Source organism: Thunnus maccoyii, chromosome 9, assembly GCF_910596095.1.
Source record: "Thunnus maccoyii chromosome 9, fThuMac1.1, whole genome shotgun sequence".
NCBI lineage: Eukaryota > Metazoa > Chordata > Actinopteri > Scombriformes > Scombridae > Thunnus > Thunnus maccoyii.
This window is the reverse complement of record NC_056541.1, coordinates 14,332,720-14,357,716: the sequence shown is the minus strand read 5'-3', so window position 1 is coordinate 14,357,716 and position 24,997 is coordinate 14,332,720. Positions and strand designations below refer to the sequence as shown.

Here is a 24,997-nt window from a genome sequence, read left to right as displayed (position 1 = left end):
TCAACAGCTGAAGCAATAATGCATACACCATGATATGATACTAATGCCACCCATATGAGAACATAACTGTGCTTCCAATTTTCTAATATCAGCGTATCCCTGTGACAAATGTGTTTTGAGCAAGTGGCGGTGACTGCGCCTACTGACAGTGACTCCTCCATCTCCCATGTGCGTGTAGTCTGTAGTGGGAGGACGAATTCAACTCAATTCCACTCTATCACCTTGCTTTGATAAAACCTAATTTCCCAGGGGCTTTAACTTCAGATGAACTCAGTTAGACTCAGTTCCTATGCCAAGAAGCAGACAACTTAACATCTAACACGAGATGAATAGGAGCATAACAAAATGCGGAGAGGAGGGTACTCCTTTTTTGAAGGATACAGTATTGTGCAGCAGGGGAAGTAAGCTATAACTTTCAAACTGTCTCAATTTAACTCCCCATGAATTCCATTGCCATTTTAGGGAAGAGTTTTCCACGAGCGAGGAGAGCAGTGTGAAAAGCTCAGCTGCAAGCAGAACATGAAAGCGTCTACTCAGATCACTGTAATGCCACTCTCAAAGCTCTGTAGTAAAGTTGTGAAAATAAGGGTGAGGAACAGTGTGTGTGTGTGTGTGTGTGTGTGTGTGTGTGTGTGTGTGTGTGTGTGTGTGTGTGTGTGTGTGTGTGTGTCTGGCTCTGTAGTATTAAAATCAAACTCAGCATCAGAAAATGTAATTGTCCATTTTAAAGTGGTGGAAATATGTCTTTGACATGGCTCATACAGAACACATAGAATAAAAACATGGGTCAGGAAAGGGCCATCCAGGTTTATAATCCATGACAAGTTAGGCTATAATTTATATGGCTTCATTTTTTAAATTTGTTTTTCTGTGCACACTTGTGGGTTTTTGTGCAGCTTTTAGAAACATATCACACATTGTAGTACTCTATTATTTTAGCAGTAGTGCAGCTCCATGATATTAGTATGTTATACTTTTCGTTCACTCCGTCGTACCTACAGACAGGTGACAAACTAAAGGAAATGCCTGAAAAAATAAGTGGAAAACCTTATTCTGGCATAGTTTGTCCCCTTAAAAGGTAGGTTCACTGCAAATCATTACATTATTCTTATGATCACCTTTATCCCATGATGAAAATTGTGTCTTAAATGGTTTGAAATTGAGGTGAATCTTGTGCTCTCCACCACCATCATCAAAACATCAAATTAGAAAATGTCTTCTGGAAGAATGCTGTTCATTTCTCCAGTAGAGTTCCAGAGACTTGTTAAATCTATCCCAAAGTGTGCTGAAACTGCATCTCATGGTGGCCGAAATACTTACTGAAACACATTCTCTTGGCTTTTCCTTTAATTTGCCATCCATATTTATGCATTCTATACATAATATAATCATGATGAAGACTCACAGATGTAGTAATATTCTCTGCCCGGTCTGAACTCAAAGCCCAAGGAGAATGGAGTGAAGAGCTGGAACTTCTCTGAAAACTTGAGTGGCCCGTTTGGGGAGTGCGGCCTGTTGCACTCCCAGCGTTTGAAGCCCTTGGCAGTGTGGTCGCACGTGCTGTAGCCATCGTAGTTGACCATGTAGAGGACGTAGCGCTCCGTCCGCTCCTCAGGCACTGTGTCTTCGTAGTGGGGACAGTACACATCCAGGTAGTCATTTATGCACACGTCGATGTGGTAGTCCCCACGGTGGAATCTAGTTTGAAAACAGAAGAGAATAAAGAAAGGAAAAGGTCAACTTTTTAGTATTCATATTAAGTATAGTTGGGCAATCAATCAAAGGTTTTGGTCCACATTCAAAGCAAAGTGAGAATACAATATTTAATCTCTGTCTTTTTATCACCACTTTCCTCTACCCTCCTCAACGTCAATGGACCTCCAGCCTGCTTTTCAATATTTTACAAGCACTTCAAGCTCTAATTTTATTTCTACAAATATATAAATACAGCTATGACTAAACGTATGAACATTCCATCAATTATTCTAGATAAAAGTTCGTTTGAATTCAGCACATACAGCGGGGAATACAGGTTTGATCTCTCAGCACTCCTTCAATGTTGTGTGGAAATTTACAAGCACCAGCGCGCTCATCTTCTGGCTTCAATGAATTTGGGTGGGTTGGTTTATCTATAAATTTGTAATTGCAACACATATTTACTCGCACATATGCACATCAGCCTTCTGAATGATAGCAAACTGAAGTATCCAATTCCGAGAAAATATCCTTACAAGAAAACAGATCTCTTCACAAGAAAAACACTTTAACTTGAGGGGTTTTTTTCCTCCCTAAAAACATACTGACAGACAAACCCAAGCTGAGTGCAAAGTAGAAATGATACAGGAGGTTCCAGACAGTAAATGTCATGATAGGAAAAATACAGAGCCTGGCTGTCTCTGAGGGCTGTGCACTGAGGCATCTTTACAACTGCAATGATCTAGAACAGGCCACACAGGGTCAGAGGGCTTTAATACATACAGGCAGATTCATCAAAAGGCCACACACTGTCACAAGCTAACATCCACACACACACACCATTTCTTCTCTGCTGCCTACAAAACAGGGTCTCTCACCTGTGAAATTTTCACAGCTTCCAAAATTAGAGAGCAATATCTAACTCTGTGTTTGTTCGGAGTTTCTGGTTTGGTCTAGGATGGTATGACGGTAACCTTAGGGTCACAGGGGACTTCACAGAGAAAACATTGAACACCTGTAAACCTGCTGGGGATGCCTTTAAATTTAGCACTCACTCTTGACCATGCCAAACACAAAGTTGCACAAGTGTACACGCGGACACACACACACACAGCTGGTGCCATAGACTCATTTCTCCCAGAAGACAGATGGTGTGAGGTTATAATTGAGACCTAGTCTTTAATACTGTAAGAGCACAACCTGACAAGAGTTTTGACAAAACTTTTAATTGAAACCGCTTCTGTTGTCTATAAGAAGGCCTCCTCAAGCCCCAGAACGCACAAAGAGCAGAGCGTATAACAGGCTAAAATAATTTTATCCTGAGGACTCTGGAGCTTCAGGATTAACATACTAAAGCAGTGCACTCGTATCACGGTGACCTCTTTCTCTCGCCGTGCAATCTTTTCTGTTGCTCTCATTTACAGAATGTCCATTACGTCTTAAAAAGATTTTCTTAAGACTTGTCCTAAAAGAATTCTTGCAGTTGGTTGAAAAATACCAGCAGAAAAAAAACATTTTCACTGATTGGCGCTAAATGTCTCAGACTTCTTCAGATGCTGATGAAAATAATATCCTGCACGACAGCATATAAATGTCAGCACTTTTATGTCTTTATTATCCTCTTTTTCCCTGTCACTCTCTTTCCACCCACTTATTTGCTTTCTCTATTCAAGACTACAGCTCTACTCGTTATTTCAATGATGTTTGAGTTCCGACTCTAAAGAGTGGATTTTGTAAGATCAAGTCGCTATATATGCGTTGAAAATGTTTATCCTGCTTGGCTGCATTTGATTCAGTCTGCAGTATGTCTAGACAAAACTACACAGAGTTCCAATCCCAATGCAAACCAGACCACTTGTTTTGAAGATCACATAGCAATTTGAGCAGTCTGGTTTAGGCGCCTTCACTTGTCACTTAATTCATGTTGGTATAATTGAATGATTAATGTAACAATCAAGTGGCAAATCTAACCACAGCCATTTCTCATTTCTGTGTTCATATACTATATCTCCCCTGGCTCTGCTCTTCATGTGTATATATGTGTGTGTGAGCTAGCATGAAATGTTTTTTTCTATGTTTACCCGTGTAGGGTAAATACCAATGTGAGGGTGTTTACAACCAAGGCATGGAGCAGCTCATCTGTAACATCTCATTTAAAACATGTCTGAGGATGTCCAGGAAGAGCCATGCATCTCCCTCACTGCTTTAAAATGTCACTGACTTAATGGTCACACTTGTGTGTGTGTGTGTGTGTGTGTGTGTGTGTGTGTGTGTGTGTGTTTCAGCTGCCCTTCTCTCCCTGCCTCAGCAGTCAGAATAGTGGCTCATGGCCCTGACTGCAAATGAAGCAGAGGATGTTTGGGTGAGTGAGCACATAAAAAGGGACAGGACATGTATTTGTAACATGCAACACACACTCGCTCGCACACATATATGCATCAAACACATGCCCAGTACACACCTCCACGTGCACACACATCCACGCACATACATTAGGTTGGTGTTATCAGATCAGTGAGCTCCCTGGCACATTGGCAAAGGAACAGCAGTGAGACAGCCAGAAGCTGCTAATGGCACAGAGTGAGAAAGAGAGCGAGGGTGAGAAACAGACAGGGAGGGAGAGAAAGGACCTGGTTCCAAAAGAGGGTGAGGGAATACAAAAAAGAAGCAGCAAGACTGAATACTGCAGATAGTGCTGCCAGGCTCCCAAAGAATCCAAGTCTTTGCTGGAGTTATTCAACCATGCATTTATCATTAAAGGAGATTCCATTGAACCTATATGTGTGTGTGACTTGACTCTGTGTGTGCAGCCAAAGCTGTAAATTTTCTCCAGGTCTATTCAGCGTGGGATTGTCATCAAGATGTGTCCCGGAAAACTTCTTGTATTTTGTAGAAAGCTATGTTTATTGTCCTTATAAAAACCCGGTTATCAAGGGACTAATGTGGGAGTTTTAGATGCAGCCGGTGTTTTGTTTATAGCAATGGTTTCTTTAATCAGCTGCTGCTGTCCTATAAACTGTCTCTTGCTTTTCAGCAGAGAGACGAAACCGTTCTTTACCACAAAACGGACATGTGTTGTTCAAACATACGTCAGCGTCGCTGTAGGACACACAAGCACCAAGAGGTTGCACCAATAGAATGTAAATCAAGGCTGTGTTCTGTTGGAATCCCAAAGAGTGAAATATAGGCAGGAGAGATGGTACAGGGGTCAATAGAAGAGAGTAATTGGAAAGATACTGCAGGATTAACTAATGCAGTGGGCACAAAAGAAAATGTAAATTAAAGCTGCATCAGAATTGGCTGTTTGTTGTGTGCGTGTGTCAGCGATATGGAGTCTACAGTGCATCATCAGAATAGTTATAGATTTTTCCAGTAATTAATTATAATTCAATAAATAAACACATTTTTAAAAGTTGTTATATGTTTATTAATTAAATTAATATTTAAATAATGTAAAAACATATGAAATTGGTAAATGAATACATTTATATCCATATTCTTTCTTTAACTGTTAAACATTACAGTTATAAAATCACCAGCTGTTGAACTGGCAGCAGCACTGTGAATCACATAACTGGCCAATCAGAGCTCTTGTTGCTGCTCTATGAGTTGGAACTCATTGAATTTTGATGTCGCACACAGCTTAGAGGCTTTTTAAATGAAAGAGAAATTAAATCTAAATTAAAGCGAAATGGAAGTTATAAAAATTAAAGCAGGAGACAAATTAATTGTGAGAATTGCTGACACATTTGTAAATGGAATAAATGCAAATCTAATTGTTAAATATACAAATTTAGCAATTAAGTGTTTATGCTTACTGAAAAAGTCTGATTATTCTGGTGGCACACTCTTATACAGTACATGTGTATTTTTATCATATTCTTGAGATGAAAGCTAAAAGCTTGCATAAATCACATAAGAAATTGTCCAGATGGAGTTGTCACTGAATAACTCAATGCCACACACACAGACATGCACACACACGTTAAAACACACACACACAAACACTCCACCCAACCACTACAATCATTTCTCTGTATTTTGCAACAAACTTCTGGCAACATCATGAGCAAAAATCTTTTTTATTCTTGTTAAAAAGTGTGGCAGAACAGAGTGGCAGAGGATTCCTTCTAGCAGTAAAATAGGTAATTAAGGAGCAAAGTTGGATGGCAGGCTAATTGTCAAATGGTGATAATTACATGTCTTTGTTATGGCACAGCTGTCACAGTGAGCTATGGGTCACAACACAAAGCCAGGGAAATCAGCTGGACACAGAGCGTGGGTGTAAATATGTGTGTGTGTGTGTGTGTGCGTGTGTGTGTGTGTTAGCTGGTGAGTACGTGAGTGAGTTAGAGAGAGGAAGATAATCTTTATTACCAACTGATTACATTTTCACACCACCTCCTCAGGCCCTCAGGGCTCAAACTGAAGAGCCAAGTATTGTCAGCACAAACACACACACACACACACACACACACATACAGATAGAGAGAGACACTCACACACACAAACACTGAGTTACAAACAGAAAGAGTGAGTTTGGGAGAGCTGGAACAGTGAAGTGAATGCAGGGTAAGGTGGCACACCACTGCAGTTGCTGATTGGCTCATTTCCATTTCAATTACACAGCCCAGTGACATTGCTGTGCATACACTCGAGCACACACACACACACACACACACTCACAGAGAGACAAACACACACACACACCTACACGTACACATACACACGCACAGGCCCTGCTCGCACGCACACATTGTACCCAATGAACTCCCATCAGCCACTTCTCTGAGCTGTGCACCGGTGGCTGCAGACAGAAAGCAAAAAGGACAGAGAGAGATAGCTAACCTGCATGAAAGAGAAAGACAGAGAAAAGGAGAGCAAGAGCTCAGCAGGTAGAGGCAGAGAGCAATCAGAGTCATCTAAGCAGTTCAATACGTGAGATTCAATAGGAAGAGGAACTTTTCAATATGCCGCCGTACAGTCGCGTGCTTCTCTAAATACCATCGCTCAAAGGTGTGACCCAGAAGGAGAGGCGGCTGTGATTGCTAATACAGGATATCAGGGGATTAAAAGGATCCTGTAAGACATGTTCTGCTTGTTTAGTATAAAGAAAGATTGATATTCTGGGAAATTTTCACACTTGAATGTTTTTTCTTAATGGCAACACAGTATGAAATCACAGAAAGCCAATATGCACTTCTCAAGGCTAAGTCTTTCAAGATTCTCTGCGTGGACAATAGATGAATTAGCATTGACAAAATATAAAAGAAGTGCCTGAAAAAATCCTACTTGATGTTCTTAAGCTGCAGAGACTTTCACAAGAACTGTCAAGACTGCAGCGCTTACACACAGCTGACAGCCGCATGCATTACAAAGTCAAAGCCCCCTCTACCTGAGTATAAAAGATCATCTTTGTTTGCATCTACTTCTTTTTCCCTCTGATCTATTTTCTTGCCCTCTCCCCTTCTCTTCCTCAATTTTTCTGCCTGCCTGAGTTTCTCGCTTGGCCCGTCCCGTTCGTGACCCCAAATCAGATCTATTTACATTATTTCACCTCTCCCTGTTGAAATTCATACATCTGATATATTTTCAATTCAATATCCTCAGGCAATGTTCTGTTTGCCTGATAAATCAAATCACAGTAACCTAGAAACTAGAATTGCACTGGGACCTTAAACGGCAGATCTGCAATTGTTTTTTCCCCAAACTTTTTTTCCTATATCCCGTTGAGTGTGTGTATGCTTATGCGGATGTGTGTGTGTGTGTGTATGTTCCTAAAGTAAAAGATCATTTGTTGATTTTGGTCCGGAGGGAAAATATGTTTAGCCAAGAGGAGGTGAACTCTGACTGAACTCTGACTAGAGTACACAGGCAAAGGCCCAGTCAGGACCTTTCAACACATACACCACAGACACACATCGCAAACGCTTCACGATATAATTTGTGCAGTTGTCTAATTACAGATGATTGGTTTGGGCTCAAAGGATGAAAGAGAGCAGAGAGGAGAGTAGGAACAAAATGAGAGAATTGAAAGACAGAGAGAGGCAGAGGGAAAGAAAGAGAGAGGCCGTGTTGGAATTGATTATGCTTGTTCTTAGCAGTCAGAAAAGAACTTTGCCTTCTATCTAGAGAGGAATTCACCTTGTTATTACTGATGGCAAAGGAGTGTCATGGAGAGTGAGGAGAGGGGTGAGGAACAAATAACTGCATCCAGTATTTCCACTTCCACAATCATCCTGACTGTAAAATTAAATTCTTCACCAGCCCACCATTTCAGCAATTCTCTTTTCTTTGAGGCCTGGAGATGGAAAACATTTTTCTTTTTGTCTGAGGGACTGGCAAGAAATGACAATACCACCTTCTGGGATACTCATATTACAGTTCATAATACACAACAGCCTTTTTCTCTACCAGTCTAACAATCACACAAGCTGTGCTGCAGCCTTGGCTGTAACTAGGCTCAAGAGCTGCTCAAAAAGATTAAATGTCAAAAATGAGAGAGGTGATGTTAAAGGATAATTCTGCTACAGTGGGATATGGTGACGCTGCAACAGCAAAGTACCACAAGGGCAAGAAACATAAGCACTGAAACTGGTCATAAACAAGCTGGCAGTTTAGCCAAATTATCGAAACCACTTGAAATATTGGTAATAATCCCTCACTGCACAGACTGTGTGTGCACAACTATGGTAAGTACAATGGATCAAAGTCAAGCCAGGAAGTCAGTCTGTAAACTGTGCTGATGTTTAGAACAAATTTTGTGCAATAATTTCACTTTGTCTTAGTTTTCTCTTCCAAATAAACTAACTGGGGGTTTGTTTCAAACCCCTATAATCTTCTGACTGCTTGTGTTTCTTGCTGCACCGGACATGATTGTAGCAAAGTTTCCTATAGATCACAGCAATTAATTTGATGACTACAACAGCATAATTACCTCTAGGGATGATGGCCAAAACTACAAAACTAAGACACAATGTGTAATAGACTGGAATAGTCCATCTAAGAACTTTCACATTCTCTCTCTATTCTCATTTAGTTGTAGTGCTGTCTTACATGTTTTAAAGTTCAAAAAACATAAAACTGTGAGGAGAAGAAACCTCCAAAATACTTGTAGACAGCCAGGGAGAATACGGAGGAGAGAGCAGTGAAATCAGAGGATGTGTATGTGAGTGTCGCTCGTTATATGAGTTGACAGCCACATTCCTGGCTGGCTAACTGGCCGATAGGCTTACAGCACCAGGAGGGGTTTGAGGAGAAGACACGTAGACATCAGACCTATAGAGTATCATGTATTACTGGTATTGCCTCAGGGACATCGTGGAAGGCTGGGTGGGTGTTTGAACGCAGGCAAATTTTAAATCACACATATATGTTGTAATGGACACACATATGTGAGTGAATAGCTGCTGGTCATGGTGCATTTTACTATGTCCATCTGCTGTAGCTTTATGGAGGGTGTACTTTCAGGCTCAGAGCAGGTGGTCAGGCCAGTATAATATACGGACTGTCAGCAGAGAGGGGGTACAGGGACCTACCCATGCATTCCTTCATCTCTCTTTCTCACATATAGTTTCATTGACCCTTTCTCCTCTCTTTTTCTGTCTCTCTCCCTCTTCCACATCTCTCCATCCTTCCCCTCTCATCCCCCCACCCCCTCCCCTCCCCTCCCACCACCACCACCACCACCGCCACTCTTGACTGTGATCTTATGATATTCATTTCTGCCATTTATATCTGTCAGCGCTCATTTTGCCCCAGGGAGACAATGAATTAAGAGCACTGACAGACAAGTTCTTGTTCTGTTCTTGGTGCTGAGTGAAACGGCGAGATGTAGGGCTCCAGCGGGTGTTTGATGTAGTCTGCATCAGCATGCTACACTCAAGTCCAAAACAGAGGGAAAAAAAAAAGACAGACAGATACTTCCTCTGAGCTCATCTACACTCTACTCTGCCAAACAACCATTTTTATGGGTGTATAACACTGATGTGTGTAGGCTATATATGTGAGTGAATGACTGAGTGTGTGCGGGTCTGTGTATATCTCTCTGTGTGTAAAAGGATTTCTTTATGTCTCTGCTCGTCACCAAGGGAGTCAGGGAAAAATGACACATCCCCCAACATCCTGTCATACCCTGGGGCCATTCTCCTGAATCACTGCTGCCCCAAACCCACTTCAATCCTTTTGTAAATACTGTACACTCTGACATGTTTACCGGGACAAGAGTGGGTGTGTGCACGGTTGTAGATGCAAGTGAGTTTATGCACGGTCACACATGGGCAGTTAATGTCAATTAATAGCCATACATCATTGAGTGGGAGATGTGTTTGCTATTAATCATAAGTCATTGTTTTATAGTGACAAGGTATTTGGCAGCTGAGACAGAACAGCAGCAATGAAACGGCTCTGAGCCGTGTAACATGTCTTCCTAATGCGATAGAGTGAGAAGGACATCCTCCAGACAGAGACAGAGCTTGGTCTCTTGTTTACTCCATTACCTGTACTGACCTCTATATAACCATCTAGCTATGAATATGTTCTAGGAGGTTAAATAAACACAAACATCCCACACAGCTGCTGAAAGTTGCAGCACTTAATGTTTACATAACTATAAGTGATATACCTAAACACTTTGATAGGTGGGGTAACATACATGCGTAAACATGATAGAAGTTAACATCCCCAGGTTTGTGTTTGCATTTGTAAACAGTAGGTGACATTGCTCAATGTCCCTGATGCAAAACTTAAATGGAACCAAGAGGGTTTCTTCAAAGAAGATGAAGCAGTCACTGGAATGAAAAAAAAATCTGGGTTGTTGAATTAAAATGCATTTTCCCTCATTTCTTCTTATACTATTCAGAGGATCAATACATTTACAAAACAATGCTTTGGTGCAATGCATAATGGCCCTGGTGTAGACCTTAAATTGGACTGAAAGAGTCTTTTTAAAGGAGATGAAGTGGTCACAAAATAAAATAAAAAAATAATGGTTTTAAAATGCACAATGGCTTTCTCTCCTACTTTTCAGAAGGTAATTGCACTTGGAAAACAATGTTTATTGCAAGAAGGCCAAAAAAGAAAAGCAAAAGCCAAGTTTTCTGTCACTAAACCTTCATCAGGGTTAAAATACACAATATGTATAATTTTAACAGTATACCCCTCAACACATCTGTAGATAAACGTGGTAGCTTTTGAAGAATTCCAATCAAACTAGATGACCTTCTGTCAGCTAAGCTGCACACCCACACTCCTTTCAGACTGACCCAGGAGCAGTGAATCTGAACGTCATCTAACCTGGCTTTGCAACCTTCCTCCTGACCTGGAGTGAGCAAAGACGGGGAATTACTTAACTTTGGTGACCTGGTACTTCTACTGGTGAAGATAATTTTATGTCTTATTGACGTGTAAAGACTATAAAATACTTGTCTAAAAAAGACCAAGAGAAACAGAAAGAGTATGATGAGTAGACCAGCATCATATGCACATCTCCTTTGTTTTCTCACCTAGCTTCTTTTTTTACTTCAGCTGCCCTCTGTAGCCCACCTGTATATATGGCACATTACAGAAGAATGTCTATGGAGGTTAGTCAACCCACTTTTCTTCTTTGGTTGCTATGTAAGCGCCTGTCAGTCCCTGTCTCATCCTGTCTCTCAGGACAAATGATCAGCAGATGGATGGAGGACTGAAATGAGTAGGAAAACTGGCAATAAAAGGGCAGATATGGACAAAAAAAATAAAGGAAGCATACCATGTGGGAGAGGCAAGAGAGACACAGAGTGGGAGGAGGGAAAAAGAAGAAAGGCATGTATGACGGTTTAAAAGCTGCAAAAGATGGAGATGGACATAAAGGTAAAGGGTAAACATGTGGGTAGAAGAAACACAGAAGCAAGGATGAAAACAGAAAAGCGGTGATGAAAAGATGAAAGGAGGACACACAAACATGTATGTATCTGGTCGCCATGTTTTCACCCATTGCACCGATCATTAAGACTTGCATCACATCCATGCACATACACATGCACATGCACATGCACATGCACTTAGTGACCCACACTGACATCCCCATATACTATATATCCATACACTAAGTACACGCAGGCAAACACACACTGACCTTCAAGGTAGGTTGCCATGGAGCTGTGTCAGGATGTTATAATGTCACCACTTTCATAAAACCCTCGGCCCTTTCACAGTTCACAAACCACTGACAGTATACCCATGTTTGTGTGTGCGTGTTACTGTGTGCATGCATGCGTGTATGCATGGTGTGCGTGTCAGGCTTTTGGTGAGTTAGGTATGTAACACTTAAAGAGAGAGCCATGGGAGGCCAAATGGTAACTGTGCTCATCTGTAGTGTGTAATTGCTTTGCTGACAGATTGTAGCTATAGTTCTGCATGTCTATGCATCACTGTTGTCATGTGAAAACCTTGCAAGTTCCCTCTTTCCTTCAGTGATGCCTCTTATAAAGTGAGAATACTCTACAGCTAATGTAACCCTCTCAGACTTCTTCAGATTTACTTAAAAAAATGCATTCTCATCCAGCTACCAAAAAAGGCTTTTTTACTTTGCTTTTGGTCAATTTTGACAAGCTGTTTTCATGAGACAATAGGTCAAAGATGAATGTCACACAGCTGATGAAAAGGCAGGCAGTAGCCAATTTACTGAAGCATTTCCTGTAAATACAACACCAAAAAAGTGTTCTGCCTTGATTGATGGTAGAGAAGTTATAAATTACATTTTCTATTTTAATGTATTATGAAGATCACAGTGAAGACCATTTTATTACATCTTTTACTTAATATGTAATGTTGACTCATTCAGGCATGCTGTCATTATACCATTATAACATTTCATGTATTGATCTACTGTATATAATACTGCATCGCTGCTTATAAAGAGGTGAGCAAGTGCAGTGGGGGATTTTACAGTTGTAAACCGTCTATGAGTTTTGTTGTCATCAAATGTGACATTTCTTCAATGGTTGATTCTATGTCTTCCTCCCTAAGCTTGACTCTCATATTTCCAGGGTATGTCCAGGGCCTCGATTTCAGTCTTGATCACACCTAGATTGTTTCATATGACATGAGCGTGGCCAGACTGGTTTAGATAAAATCATATCTGGATATGTTTTGTTAGGCATCAAGAACCCATGCCACCGAGTTTAAAATGGTGTGATGCTTGTTGGGATTCCCAACGCAAATGTCTGTTCTAGGCTGATTTTCCCACTATAACCTACATCTTACCTCCACTAGTTCTGCCATGCTCATGCTTCTTATAAAAGTTACAAAGTATTTAATTTAATGGATTTAGCTTGTTCCCATAATGAGATGATACATCAACCATTCATTTTTACACTAATTACTGTCTTAGGGCGATACAAGTGGGCTGTGCAGTGAAATGCAGAATAACATAGACATCTTATGTAAGAGGAAACCAGCCCATGATCTGAACTTTACCCAGCTAATGTCAGAATAGTCTGATTCACATGCTCAATAGGAAGGCTTAACTGTGTCAGGACTTTTGGTTTATTTTTCCAGGGACACTCATATTAAGAGTGTATTAATTCACTGTACTGCCGGGTTGTTTGAATAAATATTTGATCCAACGGATTACATCGTGTGATGACATGTTCTGTTGTATCACATCATGTTTTGCCTGTGCCATTATCTGCATCAGTCTAGACAGGGTACACCTGTCTTAGTCATAATAAATTTACACAATACAACTGTTGGAGACAGTGTTGACATATCCATCAAATAATGCAATATTCCCTGATAGCTATCATCCAGGCAGCTATCCAAATCAAGTTTTAAATTTAAAACTATGGTTGGCAAAGGACTCATGAATATTTCCATCTTAACATTGAAAACCTATCAGAGTAATCACAATCAGATTATGGGGGCCTATTTTCTCCCCAGTCCAGATAACAACTTTCAAGTTCAATCATAACTTTTAAAAACAATCCTGATTCACTGACATCTTCAGTGTTATGACTCCCATCATTGAACCGGAGCTCTGGCAGACAAGAGATGCGGTTGATGTGGCAGCGGAGGAAAAGAGGAGGTCATTTCCAGAGCTGATTATAAAAGGTAGAGTGTTTTAAGAGCAGATGGTTATGAAAAGATGATGGAAGTCCTTCATAAGTAGCGTCGGCACAAGACACCACCAGCATAGTTCCCCAACAAGGGACTATAGAAGATCTTTGTAATCCTTTGCTCAGCTGCAAAACAAGCATATATTTTGTGTATGTAGGCACATGCATATATTAAGGATTGCAAGCATACTGTATTGTTTTGTTTGACTAACAGTCCAAAACCAGCAGATGTTAATTTTGCAATGATATAAAAAAGAAAATCACAAATTTTAATATTTGAGAAAGAGCAAATGTTTGGAATTCCAGCTTGATAAAGTGAATCATAGTTCTACATATGTGTCTTCACATATATTTAAGGCCTGTCACAGCACATGTGTGAATATCACAGGGAGATATATAGAGGCAGAAAAACATAGCAGGGCGGTCAGGAGGACCAAGCAGTTAGCTGGAACTCCAGAGGGATTAACAGTGCTTTTGTCAGTGGGGGGCTGACACATGGGCCTCTCTACTAACTCCTCATGCCTGTTTAAAAGCTATATAGCCCTTTAGCTCTTACACTGTGTATGTATGTCTGTGCAGGGTGTAAGTCTGTATTAATGCAGCTAGTTTGTGTGCATGTGTATGTGTGTGTGTGTGTGTGTGTGTGTTTGGTATGAAGTGTTTTGTAGGACCTTCAGGGTCAGCCTCCCATGGAGAAGCTGTCAAGGTCCCAGGCAGGGGGTTAAGTGGTGTGTCGGGCACTCGGGCTGCATGTCTTACTGTGGGCAATGTCTGTGTTATATAGGGCAGCAAAGGTCACTTTATAATATAGACATGTGCATGCACACCCTAAGGCACACACCAACACACACATACATCTTAATACATACATGTACATTACATCCATGTGCACACATACATCCTTCAAATGTTAAACTGTATAGTTCATGGCCAGTTTGCAGTTATCCCTGTAGTGTTCTCATTATAAATGGCTTATATTACTGAGGCCTTGGTCTGGCTACATTTTTGTGTTTATTGCAGACAGACCTTGTTCGGTGTTAACATATAGACAGTCTGCATTTTGGGGGTATATGGTAGACACCTCTATTTAAATGGAAAAATATTCAAAAAAGCAGAAATGATTTGAAAAGTGTTAACAAGTGCTTGTTAAGAACCTTGTCTGGTTGAGTAAACTGCTGTAAACTGTTGTTATGATCATGTTTTCTATGTTTGTTGCAGTCTAACTGTAAATTTAATGCAGTGGGGAATACATTTTCTATATTTCAAAAATAAAAGCTTAATCTGTGCGTCACTGCAATCAGAAAAGCTTGCTGGCGTGAATGACCTCCAGGTGAAAATGTTTTGAACTGATAAGGTTTCTTTACTACTTGTTTGTGATGGCTCCTGCTTATGAATACTTGCTTATGAATACACAAATGGTGGAACTTAACTTCCCTTTTCTGTTTCCCTGTGAAAAGACTATGCATGTTTCTCTTTGGAAAGAGCAGCAAACACGATCAAACCCTGCAAAGTGGGAGCAGTCAGTCCTGTCCTTGCCTTTGATCCCAACTCAGCCCAGTTTAAAACGCCCAGTTTGACAGAGCAGGAACTCTGTCAGTTTAATGGAGCTTTGTGTCACGTCAAACAAGCTAAAAGATGCTCCGCGTTCCTTTGTTCTGCTGTCCTGGAGAGAGGGCCGCAGGCGATTAGTGTTAGAAGCAAGCTGTGTGTATGTGTGTGTGCGCGCGGGGGGAGGGGGTGTGTGAATTTAATGTATGTGTATATGTGTGTTGGTACATTGGTGTCAATATCTGTGGGTGTCTCTTATTGACTGTCTCCATTTATTTCACACAGGGAAATAGCTATTCTTATGCCAAGCATTCATTAGAAGTAGGAAGAGATACGTAAAAAACAAGGCAATATCCACGTTTTAGCTTTGTCCACACACAGAAAACTTGACACTTATCAAATATATGCACACTTGCACAAACACAGTAATCCCGTCCCCAATTCTCTCCTCTTATAATAGAGATTCTGATTGATTCCTGCTGAACCAAAACTAGTTCTGCATTCAAACTAATTGGCCTGGTTAAGTTTCCCCTGTGGAGGGAGACAGAAGATTTTGGCACTGAAACAAGGTCTGTAGGTCGTGTCTTGGTGGGCACAAGCTACATTCTGTTCACACTCCCAACTGTGAGTTCATGAACTTTTGAACTCGCCTCACAGGGCAGGAAATTGAAACAATAAGCTTCTGGAAAGAAAATGAAATTTCAACACAGAGACAGGATTTGTTGTACTAGCAAATGATTTGGCCCCTTTGTGCTGTTTATGTATGCACTCTAGTTGGTTTGGGCAAACAGAGAAATGCTCCCCCAATATATGCACCCAGAAACGTGCACACAAACACACACTTACAAAGGGGGTTTTATGGAAGCAAGTGGTGACACGCTGTGGACAGGTTTTGGGAGGTTTACCGACATGTGTGGTCTAAAGTTAGCGCAGTTGGAGAATGCCTTCCATCCTTCCATCCATCCATCCATCCCTGAACACACACTCCTCCCCAGCTGTCTCCTTCATCTCATCTTCTGACCTGAGCTAGCTGTCAGGGCCTCCTGCTTCAACACGGCGTGCACATTCACCACATGCCACAGCCGGGTATTGCAAGTCCTCATAAAATAAAATTACTATCAACTGATATTATAAAAGGGGACCTGATTATTATTAACAACTAAATCTAAGACCATATGTGTCCTGCCTATGGTACATATGGTGTGTTATTACAATAATCTTTAATAGTTTGGGGCTGAATTGATTTCATATCAGTTACTTGTAACATTAAGCCATATAAACTATCTGTTTGTTTACATGTATTTTGCAAGTTTGATAACTTTGCAGCAACATAATGTCCATACAACATAATGATCAGGCTAAATATTATGCCTTCTGTCTGTCCTCCATTTTGTGCCTGTCTTTCACTCCACCTGCTGCTCTCTCTCCACACTCTGATGCTGGTGTGTCGAAAGTCTAAACCGCCTGGTATTGATGTCCCCATCAGGGCACAGCAGGGGCCCCTTCATCACAGGCACACATGCAGACACACAGATGCCTGGGTGAGATGTCCCAGTTGAAGCATTAGTCAAGTATGTGTGTGTGTGTGTGTGTGTGTCTGTGTGTGTACAGTATGTGCAAGGAGATGGTCCATATCAAGTCAGAAGTGTGGGCTTAGCTGTAGTTGGCTGAAACCTCCCACAGGTGTTGGGGATCAATTCAAACACAAATCATTTCATACTCTAATCCCTCTTCATGCCCTCACCTGCATGTTTTACAGTTTCTGACATCACACAGCTGTTCAAAGATTCAGCCGTATCTCCCCCTTGTTTTTCCACTGAAAACTGAAGCCTTCAAGCAATGAGATAAAAACATGAATTCACATAAATACTGCTGACCTTTTGTTTCTATTACAGGAAAAAAGAAACACCAGGCAGATTTTTGGGGAGTGAGTACAAGACAGCTCAAGATAGGAAAAAGAAAAAAAAGATGACATGATCCAAGACAAACTTTTCATTTTTATCATGAAAAAACTTAAAAGTGCAGTGTGTAGAATTTAGTTTACCTTGCAAGGCAGCTGGATTTGCGAGATCACGACATCTCAAGATCATGTGAGAATCCATCTTGTCAGGCCTCAAGTTATGCACTTGTGTCCGAACCACCAGTGGTTCAGACCAATCAGCATCCTATGAGGATTCTTGAGTGATCTCATGATCTTGTAAATCCAGCTGCCTCTCAAAGTACGACAGTGATTGACAGATGGTGCTTCCAATCACCTGCCAAGTATTTTTTTAAAGTGCATGCCCTTTTCCAAACAGTTTCCAAGGACGACTTCTCAGATAGTTCTGTGTAACAAACAATCCGGCACACCAGGTTAAAATTGAGTGGCATCTAGCAGAATGGATGTTTTAATTAGTGTATAATGACCTGAAAATGAGAATCATTGTGTTTTCATTACCTTAGAATGAACCCTTTATATCTACATAGGGAGCAGGTCCTCTTCCACGGAGCCTGCCATGTTGCACAGCCATGTTTCTACAGTAGCCCAGAACGGACAAACCAAACACTGGCTCTAGAGAGGGCTTTTCACATTTTTTGCAAGTTTCTATCATAGCTTCTCCTACATGCTTGGAAGGGGAGGGTGAGTGGTATTCATGTGGTTGCAATCTGCAACCTCATCGCTAGATACCACTAAATCCTACACACTGGTCCTTTAAAGGACCATTTTTGCAGATTTACAACTTTATCTCTAGCTATACGAATAAGAGATATAGTGTGAAAAACCCTGCAGTTGTTGCCGATTTTCTATGTGCCTCTGGGGCGCAGCTGCAAAATCTGTTGTTCTTCCGGCACCAGTGCCATCATTTGATCTCTACAGTGACGTAGTTGAGGGTAAGGAAGAACTACAGGCTATTTCAGCTTGGATTTCTAGTCTCCGCCTCTGGGTAGCTGGGGGGTGTGCTCTAGGTGCTGCTCAAAAGTAAAACTTCCATGTTCTTTTCGCTTGTATTGCAAACTAGCTACATTTCCAACAGTGAAAATGGTATCACAAAATGTGAGTGCAGAGGATGTTATGGACGAAGATGCATTTTACAGTGTTTTGGTTGACTTGAATATTCAGCCATATTTTTTTGAGCCAGAGTATACAGCCGAAGAAAGCGGAGAGAGGCCAAGGCTGCGGCTGCATTAGCTGTGCAATGCATTCTCGTACATGTGGGCACTGCCGGCACAACTCCGCGAGCAGGAAAATTCAGCTTTCTCAGTCAATATAGCATGCACTGAGGCATTTATTGCTTGAGTTGACTACATTTACCATCAATACTGATTGGACAGCCACATAAAACGTGGCGAAATTTCCCTTTAATATTTCAAAGAATATCAGGCGTGTGAGAGAAAGTAATATTATTATAAAAGAGTGAGAATGTCATAAGGTAAAAGACAGAAGAAGAAAAGGAAAAGTATTAGAATGAAAATCATATGTTGCTATCTAATTGATCATCTCTGCAGTTCAGCACATCAGCATGCAGTATGAGGCATATGGAGGGGTTGGTTTAATATCAGTTTCAGACTCTGGCTTCATGCTGTTTGACTCAAATAGTGAAACACCAACTTATGGAGACTGAGAGAGAGATAGTGAGGCAGTGAGAAGAGGCATCTGTTAAACTACAGAGAGCACTTGCACATCTTGTTTAAGCAAATTTGACAGATAACAATGGATCAAAGTAATACCAGAAACAATCAGTGTTTCGCAAAATACTACAAATGTCGAAGCTCGCTGGCTGATGTTACAGATGGTCACGCACACACATAACGTCACACACAATTTCATAATTCATCAGCCCTGACTCAATATGCTTCCCAATAAATGGTGAAATATTTGAAGTGGATGCATCATGAATAAACAGTGGAGGAAATGATTGGCTGGAAAAGCTTATTTATCAGGAGGATGCAGCATGGTTGGGGAGGGGTTAGGGGAGGTGAGGGGAGGGGAAGGTAACCTGGGATTTAGTGAGAGGAATTGTGGGTAATATTTCCACATGCTTTCCGGTCACAGTTGGTTGGCCTTAAATTAAACCGGTGCACCGGAGGGCACACCAACACATTCGTACATGTATGCATGTGCACAAACAGGCACACAAGTACAAAACAACATGCATATACTGTACAAACAAGAATTTTAAAGACATGCAAACAACCAACTGACTGAGCGAATCATCAGACATTGTGTTCCTGAACCTTCATCCAATAGAGCTGCTCAGATTTTCATCATGTGCCTACACTCAACCAATACTATCTAACATTAAAAACACATTGATTGCCAACCACCGACAAGCATCCTACACCGGTGAGAAAAACAGGCTGAAATGCATACACTTAGGGAACGTTGTAATATAGGAGACGTAAACTTCTGAAGCTGAGCGTGCTCTTGCATAAAACATCAGGAGCGTTTTAGCATTTTAAGTGCTTCTATTGTAATCAGGCCAAAGCCATAACAGCCTCCATAAAGGCCTGGTGAGAGTGGCTGAAGGTCCATTTAGGCATCCAGAACAAAGAGCATCACTTGATCAATAGACAACCTCGTTAGGGCTATATGCTGTGGTGGGCACATTTTGAGACACAGGGGAATGATGGGAGGCGGGTGTGACAGAGGATGGGGGGATGGATGGAAGACAGTCTCTGTGGTGTTCCTCTGCACTCATGGGTTCGACTAGAAAGGCAACAGTGTGCAAAATTAATATACAGACATGATCCAACATGCATGAAAGACTGTCCAACAATTACTAACCAAGTGCTTTGTGCTGGTGAAAAACTAATGAGGGCTGTGTGTGTGTTTGTGTGTACGCATGTGTATGTGTGTATGATCAAAAGCCACTAAAAGCTCTTAGGGGCACCTTAGGGAGCTATCCCTCATGACTTATCAACTAGGAAGACAGGCAAAAGCGTGCGTACACATACACACGCAGACTTGTACACTTACATGCACTTATACACACAAAGTGGATCCTTAATGAACCCTTGTCAGTTTGAAGGGAACAAAGGTTAGAGAGAAAGAAGAGAGGGAAGAGGAGAGGAAAAAAAGAAGAATGGAGTGGAGGTGTGTGTGTGCGAGGGGAGGGGGGTGGGGTCCTCCCTGGGCTGTTTGGCATTGAGATCGATCGCTTATCACTGTCACCTAATCTGTCCATCTCTCCGTCCCTCTCTCTCTCTGTTTCTTTCACCCTCCTTCCTTCTCTCTCTGGTGCAGAGAGGTGTAGAGAAAATGAAGGACAGACAGAGATACAGGGAGACAGAATGATGGAGTGTGCACCTCTCATGAATAGAATTAGAGAGGAGAACGAGGGACAGGAAGTCAGTGCAGAGATGGAGTGAAAAACAAAGGCAAATAAAGACCAACAGAAAGTGAAGTAGAATGATAGCAGGTGACACAAAACACACAAATATCACACACAGACATCCACAAGTATGGGTAATAGTAATAATAATGTTCATAATCATAAACTTTATTTAGTATATTGTACTTCTATTAAATCTATTAAGGTATTGGACAAAAAAAAGTTACTTAAAAGAATGTAACTGTGGTTTGAAACACTGAAATTTAGTTTGGCATTGATGGAGAATCTGAATTTAATGTGGATCAGCTACATCTGGCAGATAATTGATCTGCTTAATAAGGTCAAGATCAGGCCCAATACCGATACTGCACATTGGATTGGTGCATGCCTAGTCAGTCACTATGTAGATTGTTAGTCACTCGGGTGGGGTCAGCAGCGGTTAAATTTAGGGAATCTAACTTCCAAAGAGGAATGAAAAGTTTCGTCCTCTGCCTTCCTGACATAATTTATATGATTAATAGGAATCTTCATTTTTTTTATGAATATGTACGTATCAACCTAAAAGAAACACTGATATTAACTATATATGATCTTCTTTTTCCACCGTAATTCAAAATTGAAGAAAATCTAAAGCTACACTTGAGCTCTGCGGCCACAACACAGCAGGTGAAAACTATCACTCTGTACTTTTCTCAACTCCCCTTTATTGCCACGATTATTACACACTGCTTCCCCTTTCTTTTCTCTATCTCCCTCTCCATCCTTCCTTCCTTCCTTTCCTCCCTGTTATTACCCCGCTCCTATTCCCTGCCTCCTGGCTGTCTTTTGGCAGCACAGGAGGGATGACAGATGAGAGGGAAGAAACAAGAGACAGAGACATCAAGGAGAGAAAGAATGGGCTGTTGTCTGGTGTTGCACCTTGAAACATCCAACGGTATGTTATGAAGCTTTCACTCCCGAGCTCATATTCAAAGAACTGTAAATAACAGTGATGAAATGGTTCTGTGTGCAATTTTGGATATTTCCCAAATATCCACCAGCTTCAGATAACTGATATATATCAACAGCAAGTGTGCCAATATCCTTGTGCAAGAGAAAGCGAGACAGTGAGACAAGAACAGACAGAGATATGAGATGGCCCACTGTATTTCTCAGTAGCTTTGAAACAATAGAGGAGAGATGATGGTATGAGAGAAGGAATAAAGGACATTAAGGATGGTGAAAATTCTCTCTTTAGCTGCAGTGGGGGCTCCACTTAGGGCTGCAATTAACCTGAACACTTAACCCCCATCAGGGAGAGACAGACAGAGAGAGATGGAGGCAGAGGGAGAAACAGACAGGCAAAAACTGAGAAAAAGTTCACACTTTTCTCAGACAGCACAGAATGACAGACTTTACAAATTTGGTCATTTTAAAAAGGAAGAGAAGAGTCATGGACCAATCGAATGAAAAAGAAGATATTTAATGAATTGAATACACAAACTACATCCACAGTGATCGAGCATGTTTGTGTTGCCTCTCGAGCGTGTTTCTCAACATGCGTATTAAAAGCATACTATGCCAAACTGCCAAGCCCACAGCATGTCTCCACTCCACACACACAATCACCGATTTCTACTCTGTGGCTGAATTTTGTCATGACTCTGATGTTGTCTATTAGACATCTTCATTCCACTTTTCCTCCCTCGCAGAGAGGATTTGTTGCTTTTTTTTTAGTGATATCTTTTTTAAATCCTCACATTGATCTAAGCCAAAAATCTGAGAATAAAGTCCTCTAGCGGGGTGATAAGCAGCTAAAGTATTGCTCTGACAGCAAGAAAGGAGTTCTTCCTTTTGTTTTGATTGTTCCAGTCAATAAAGCTTTAATAGCATGACCATAGCAAATTAAAAATATTGCAAAAATACTTGGCAGATGAGGGTACAAGACAAATACTGTATGTACAAAAGAGAAGGAAGAAAGACACAATTAAGTAAGAACTGACACAAGTACAATACACTGTGGTTGTATTGTGTGACAAGCATATATAAACCCATGCATACACACACATGTAAACACTGTACAGTAGAAGTGTAATGACAGGGCCGCTGCAGAGAACAAGACATTGTGATAGCTCACCATACACACACACTTGCACACATATTATTCTGCGTCCTTCAGTCTTTTTTCCTCACAAGCAGTCTTTCTTTTCAGGCCTTGACTCTACACATCTGTCCATCCATTCCCTCAGTCTGTACAAATCGGCCTGAATGTGCATCTCCACTACACGCTCCACCTTGCCTCTCTATCACACTCATGTCATTACATCACCCTTATCCATCCCCCTGTTCTCATAATGCATAGGCAAACATGTATGCACGCACACACACACACACACACACACAGTGGAAAGCTCTGTTAGCTGTGGTTGCAAAGACATTTACAAAGAAGTGACAGAGGACAAGTATCATTATATATTGCATACATATAGTTGTATGCAAAAGTTTGGGCACCCCTTGACAATTGACATATTTTGGTGATTTTTTTAATCAAAAAGATGTTAACACAGTCTCTCTAGGATATGGCACATGAATCAAAATATTTTCAGCAAACATTAATGCATAATTACTTTTTATATCATAAATTGATCAAATAAATAAATAAAAGCATCATTGTGGTATGTACAAGTTAGAGCGAAGGCTTGTTTTTACAAGGTCTCAGACTTTAATCAGCTCATTAGGCTTGAGGCATGTCAACAATTTTCTTTAGGAAATGTCAGCTGGTGCCAATTTTCAGAGCTTTACAAATACTCTGACTCTTCAAACTTTGCTCAAACACTCAGCAACCATGGGTTCCTCTAAGCAGCAATGTAAGACTGAAAAGGAAAGTTATTGATGCCCACAATGCAGGCTACAAGAAGATAGTAAAGTGTTGTCAGCTTGCACAGTTTCCACTGTGCGAAATATAATTAAAAGATGGCAGTTTAGGGGAACTGTAGAATTCAAGATGAGATCTGGAAGATGAAGAAAACTCTCGGAGAGAACTGCTCATATGCTGGTCAGAAAGGCAAATCAAAAACCCTATTTGAATATAAAAAAAAATCTGCAGGGAGATTTAGCAGACTCAGGAGTGGTAGTGCATCGTCCACTGTGCAGCAATGCTTGCACAAACAAAACCTTCATGAAAGAAGAAAACCTCACCTGTGTCCTCATCATAAAATCCAACGTCAGAAGTATGCAATGGAACATCTAAAGAAGGCTGATGCTTTTTGGAAACAAGTGTTGTGGAAGTTAAAATAGAACTCTTTGGCTATGATCTGCAAAGGTATGTTTGGAGAAAAAAAGGAGCAGCATTTCATGAAAAGAACACCTTGTCAGCTGATAAGCAAAGGGGGTGGATCTATCATGCTTTGGGGTTGTGCTGCATTCATTGGTACAGGAAAAACTGCACAGGTGGAGGGGAGAATGGATTCCACTAAATACCAGCAAATTCTAGAAGCAAACATCCCACTGTCTATAAAAAAAGCTTAAGCTAAACACACCTCTAAATCCACCATAGACTGCCTCAAGAGACGCAAGCTGAAGGTTTTGGAATGGCCCTCACAGTCCCCTGACTTAAACATAATTGAAAATCTGTGGGTAGATCTTAAAAGAGCTCTGCATGCAAGATGGCCTGAGAATATTGCAGAACTAGAAGCCTTTTGCAAGGAAAAATGGGAGAAAATCCCAAATACAAGAATTAAAAGACTTTAGTGGGCTACAAAAAGCATTTGCAAGCTGTGACAAAAAAACCCTGTTAAAAAAATAATATGTTAAAATATGTTATTTGTCAAGGGGTGCCCAAACTTTTGCATACAACTGTAGCCTAAAGCCTAAACGAATTGCAGAAGTTTGTTTTGCTCTCAATGTACACTCAATTTCTGTTCTTGTTTAAGTGCCTGCTAAAAACTGCGGTGATAGGACAGACAGACAGGCAGACAGAGCCCTTATATAATTACCTTCCCAAGCTCCTGACCTCGTCTGGAACAGCCCAATTATTATCAAACATGCCTGACATTTTCATCAGTGGTCTTGTATTGTCAGCAGCAGAACAGGATGCTTTATCACTCAGCCAGCATCAAGACGGAAATTATGCCAGATGATGTGATGGTGAGATGTCCGACAACATGGTGGATCCCTGCATCAAGCTAATGCCTCACCTTGCTACCTTCATTGGTCAGTTCCATTTTAACCAGAAGTGCAAGTTCATTACATTTACTCAAATAATGTTTCTGAGAGCAACGATTACTGGTAATTTCATTTAAAGTGTTTCTCATCTTATTGTATAACTTATTCTACTACATTTAGTTATTAGTTAGCAAGTCCATTGTC

The 24,997-nt window shown here is 40.9% G+C and overlaps 1 protein-coding gene across 2 annotated transcripts in view; it reads right to left on the bottom strand.

Moving 5' to 3' along the window:
- The window catches only part of efna5b (ephrin-A5b), a 100,600-nt gene that overhangs the window by 20,450 nt on the left and 55,153 nt on the right, over positions 1-24,997 (bottom strand). For both annotated transcript variants that reach the window (XM_042422304.1, XM_042422305.1), the window contains exon 2: positions 1,406-1,698. In XM_042422304.1, the coding sequence (XP_042278238.1) occupies positions 1,406-1,698 (293 nt within the window). The remainder of the gene's footprint in view (positions 1-1,405; positions 1,699-24,997) is intronic.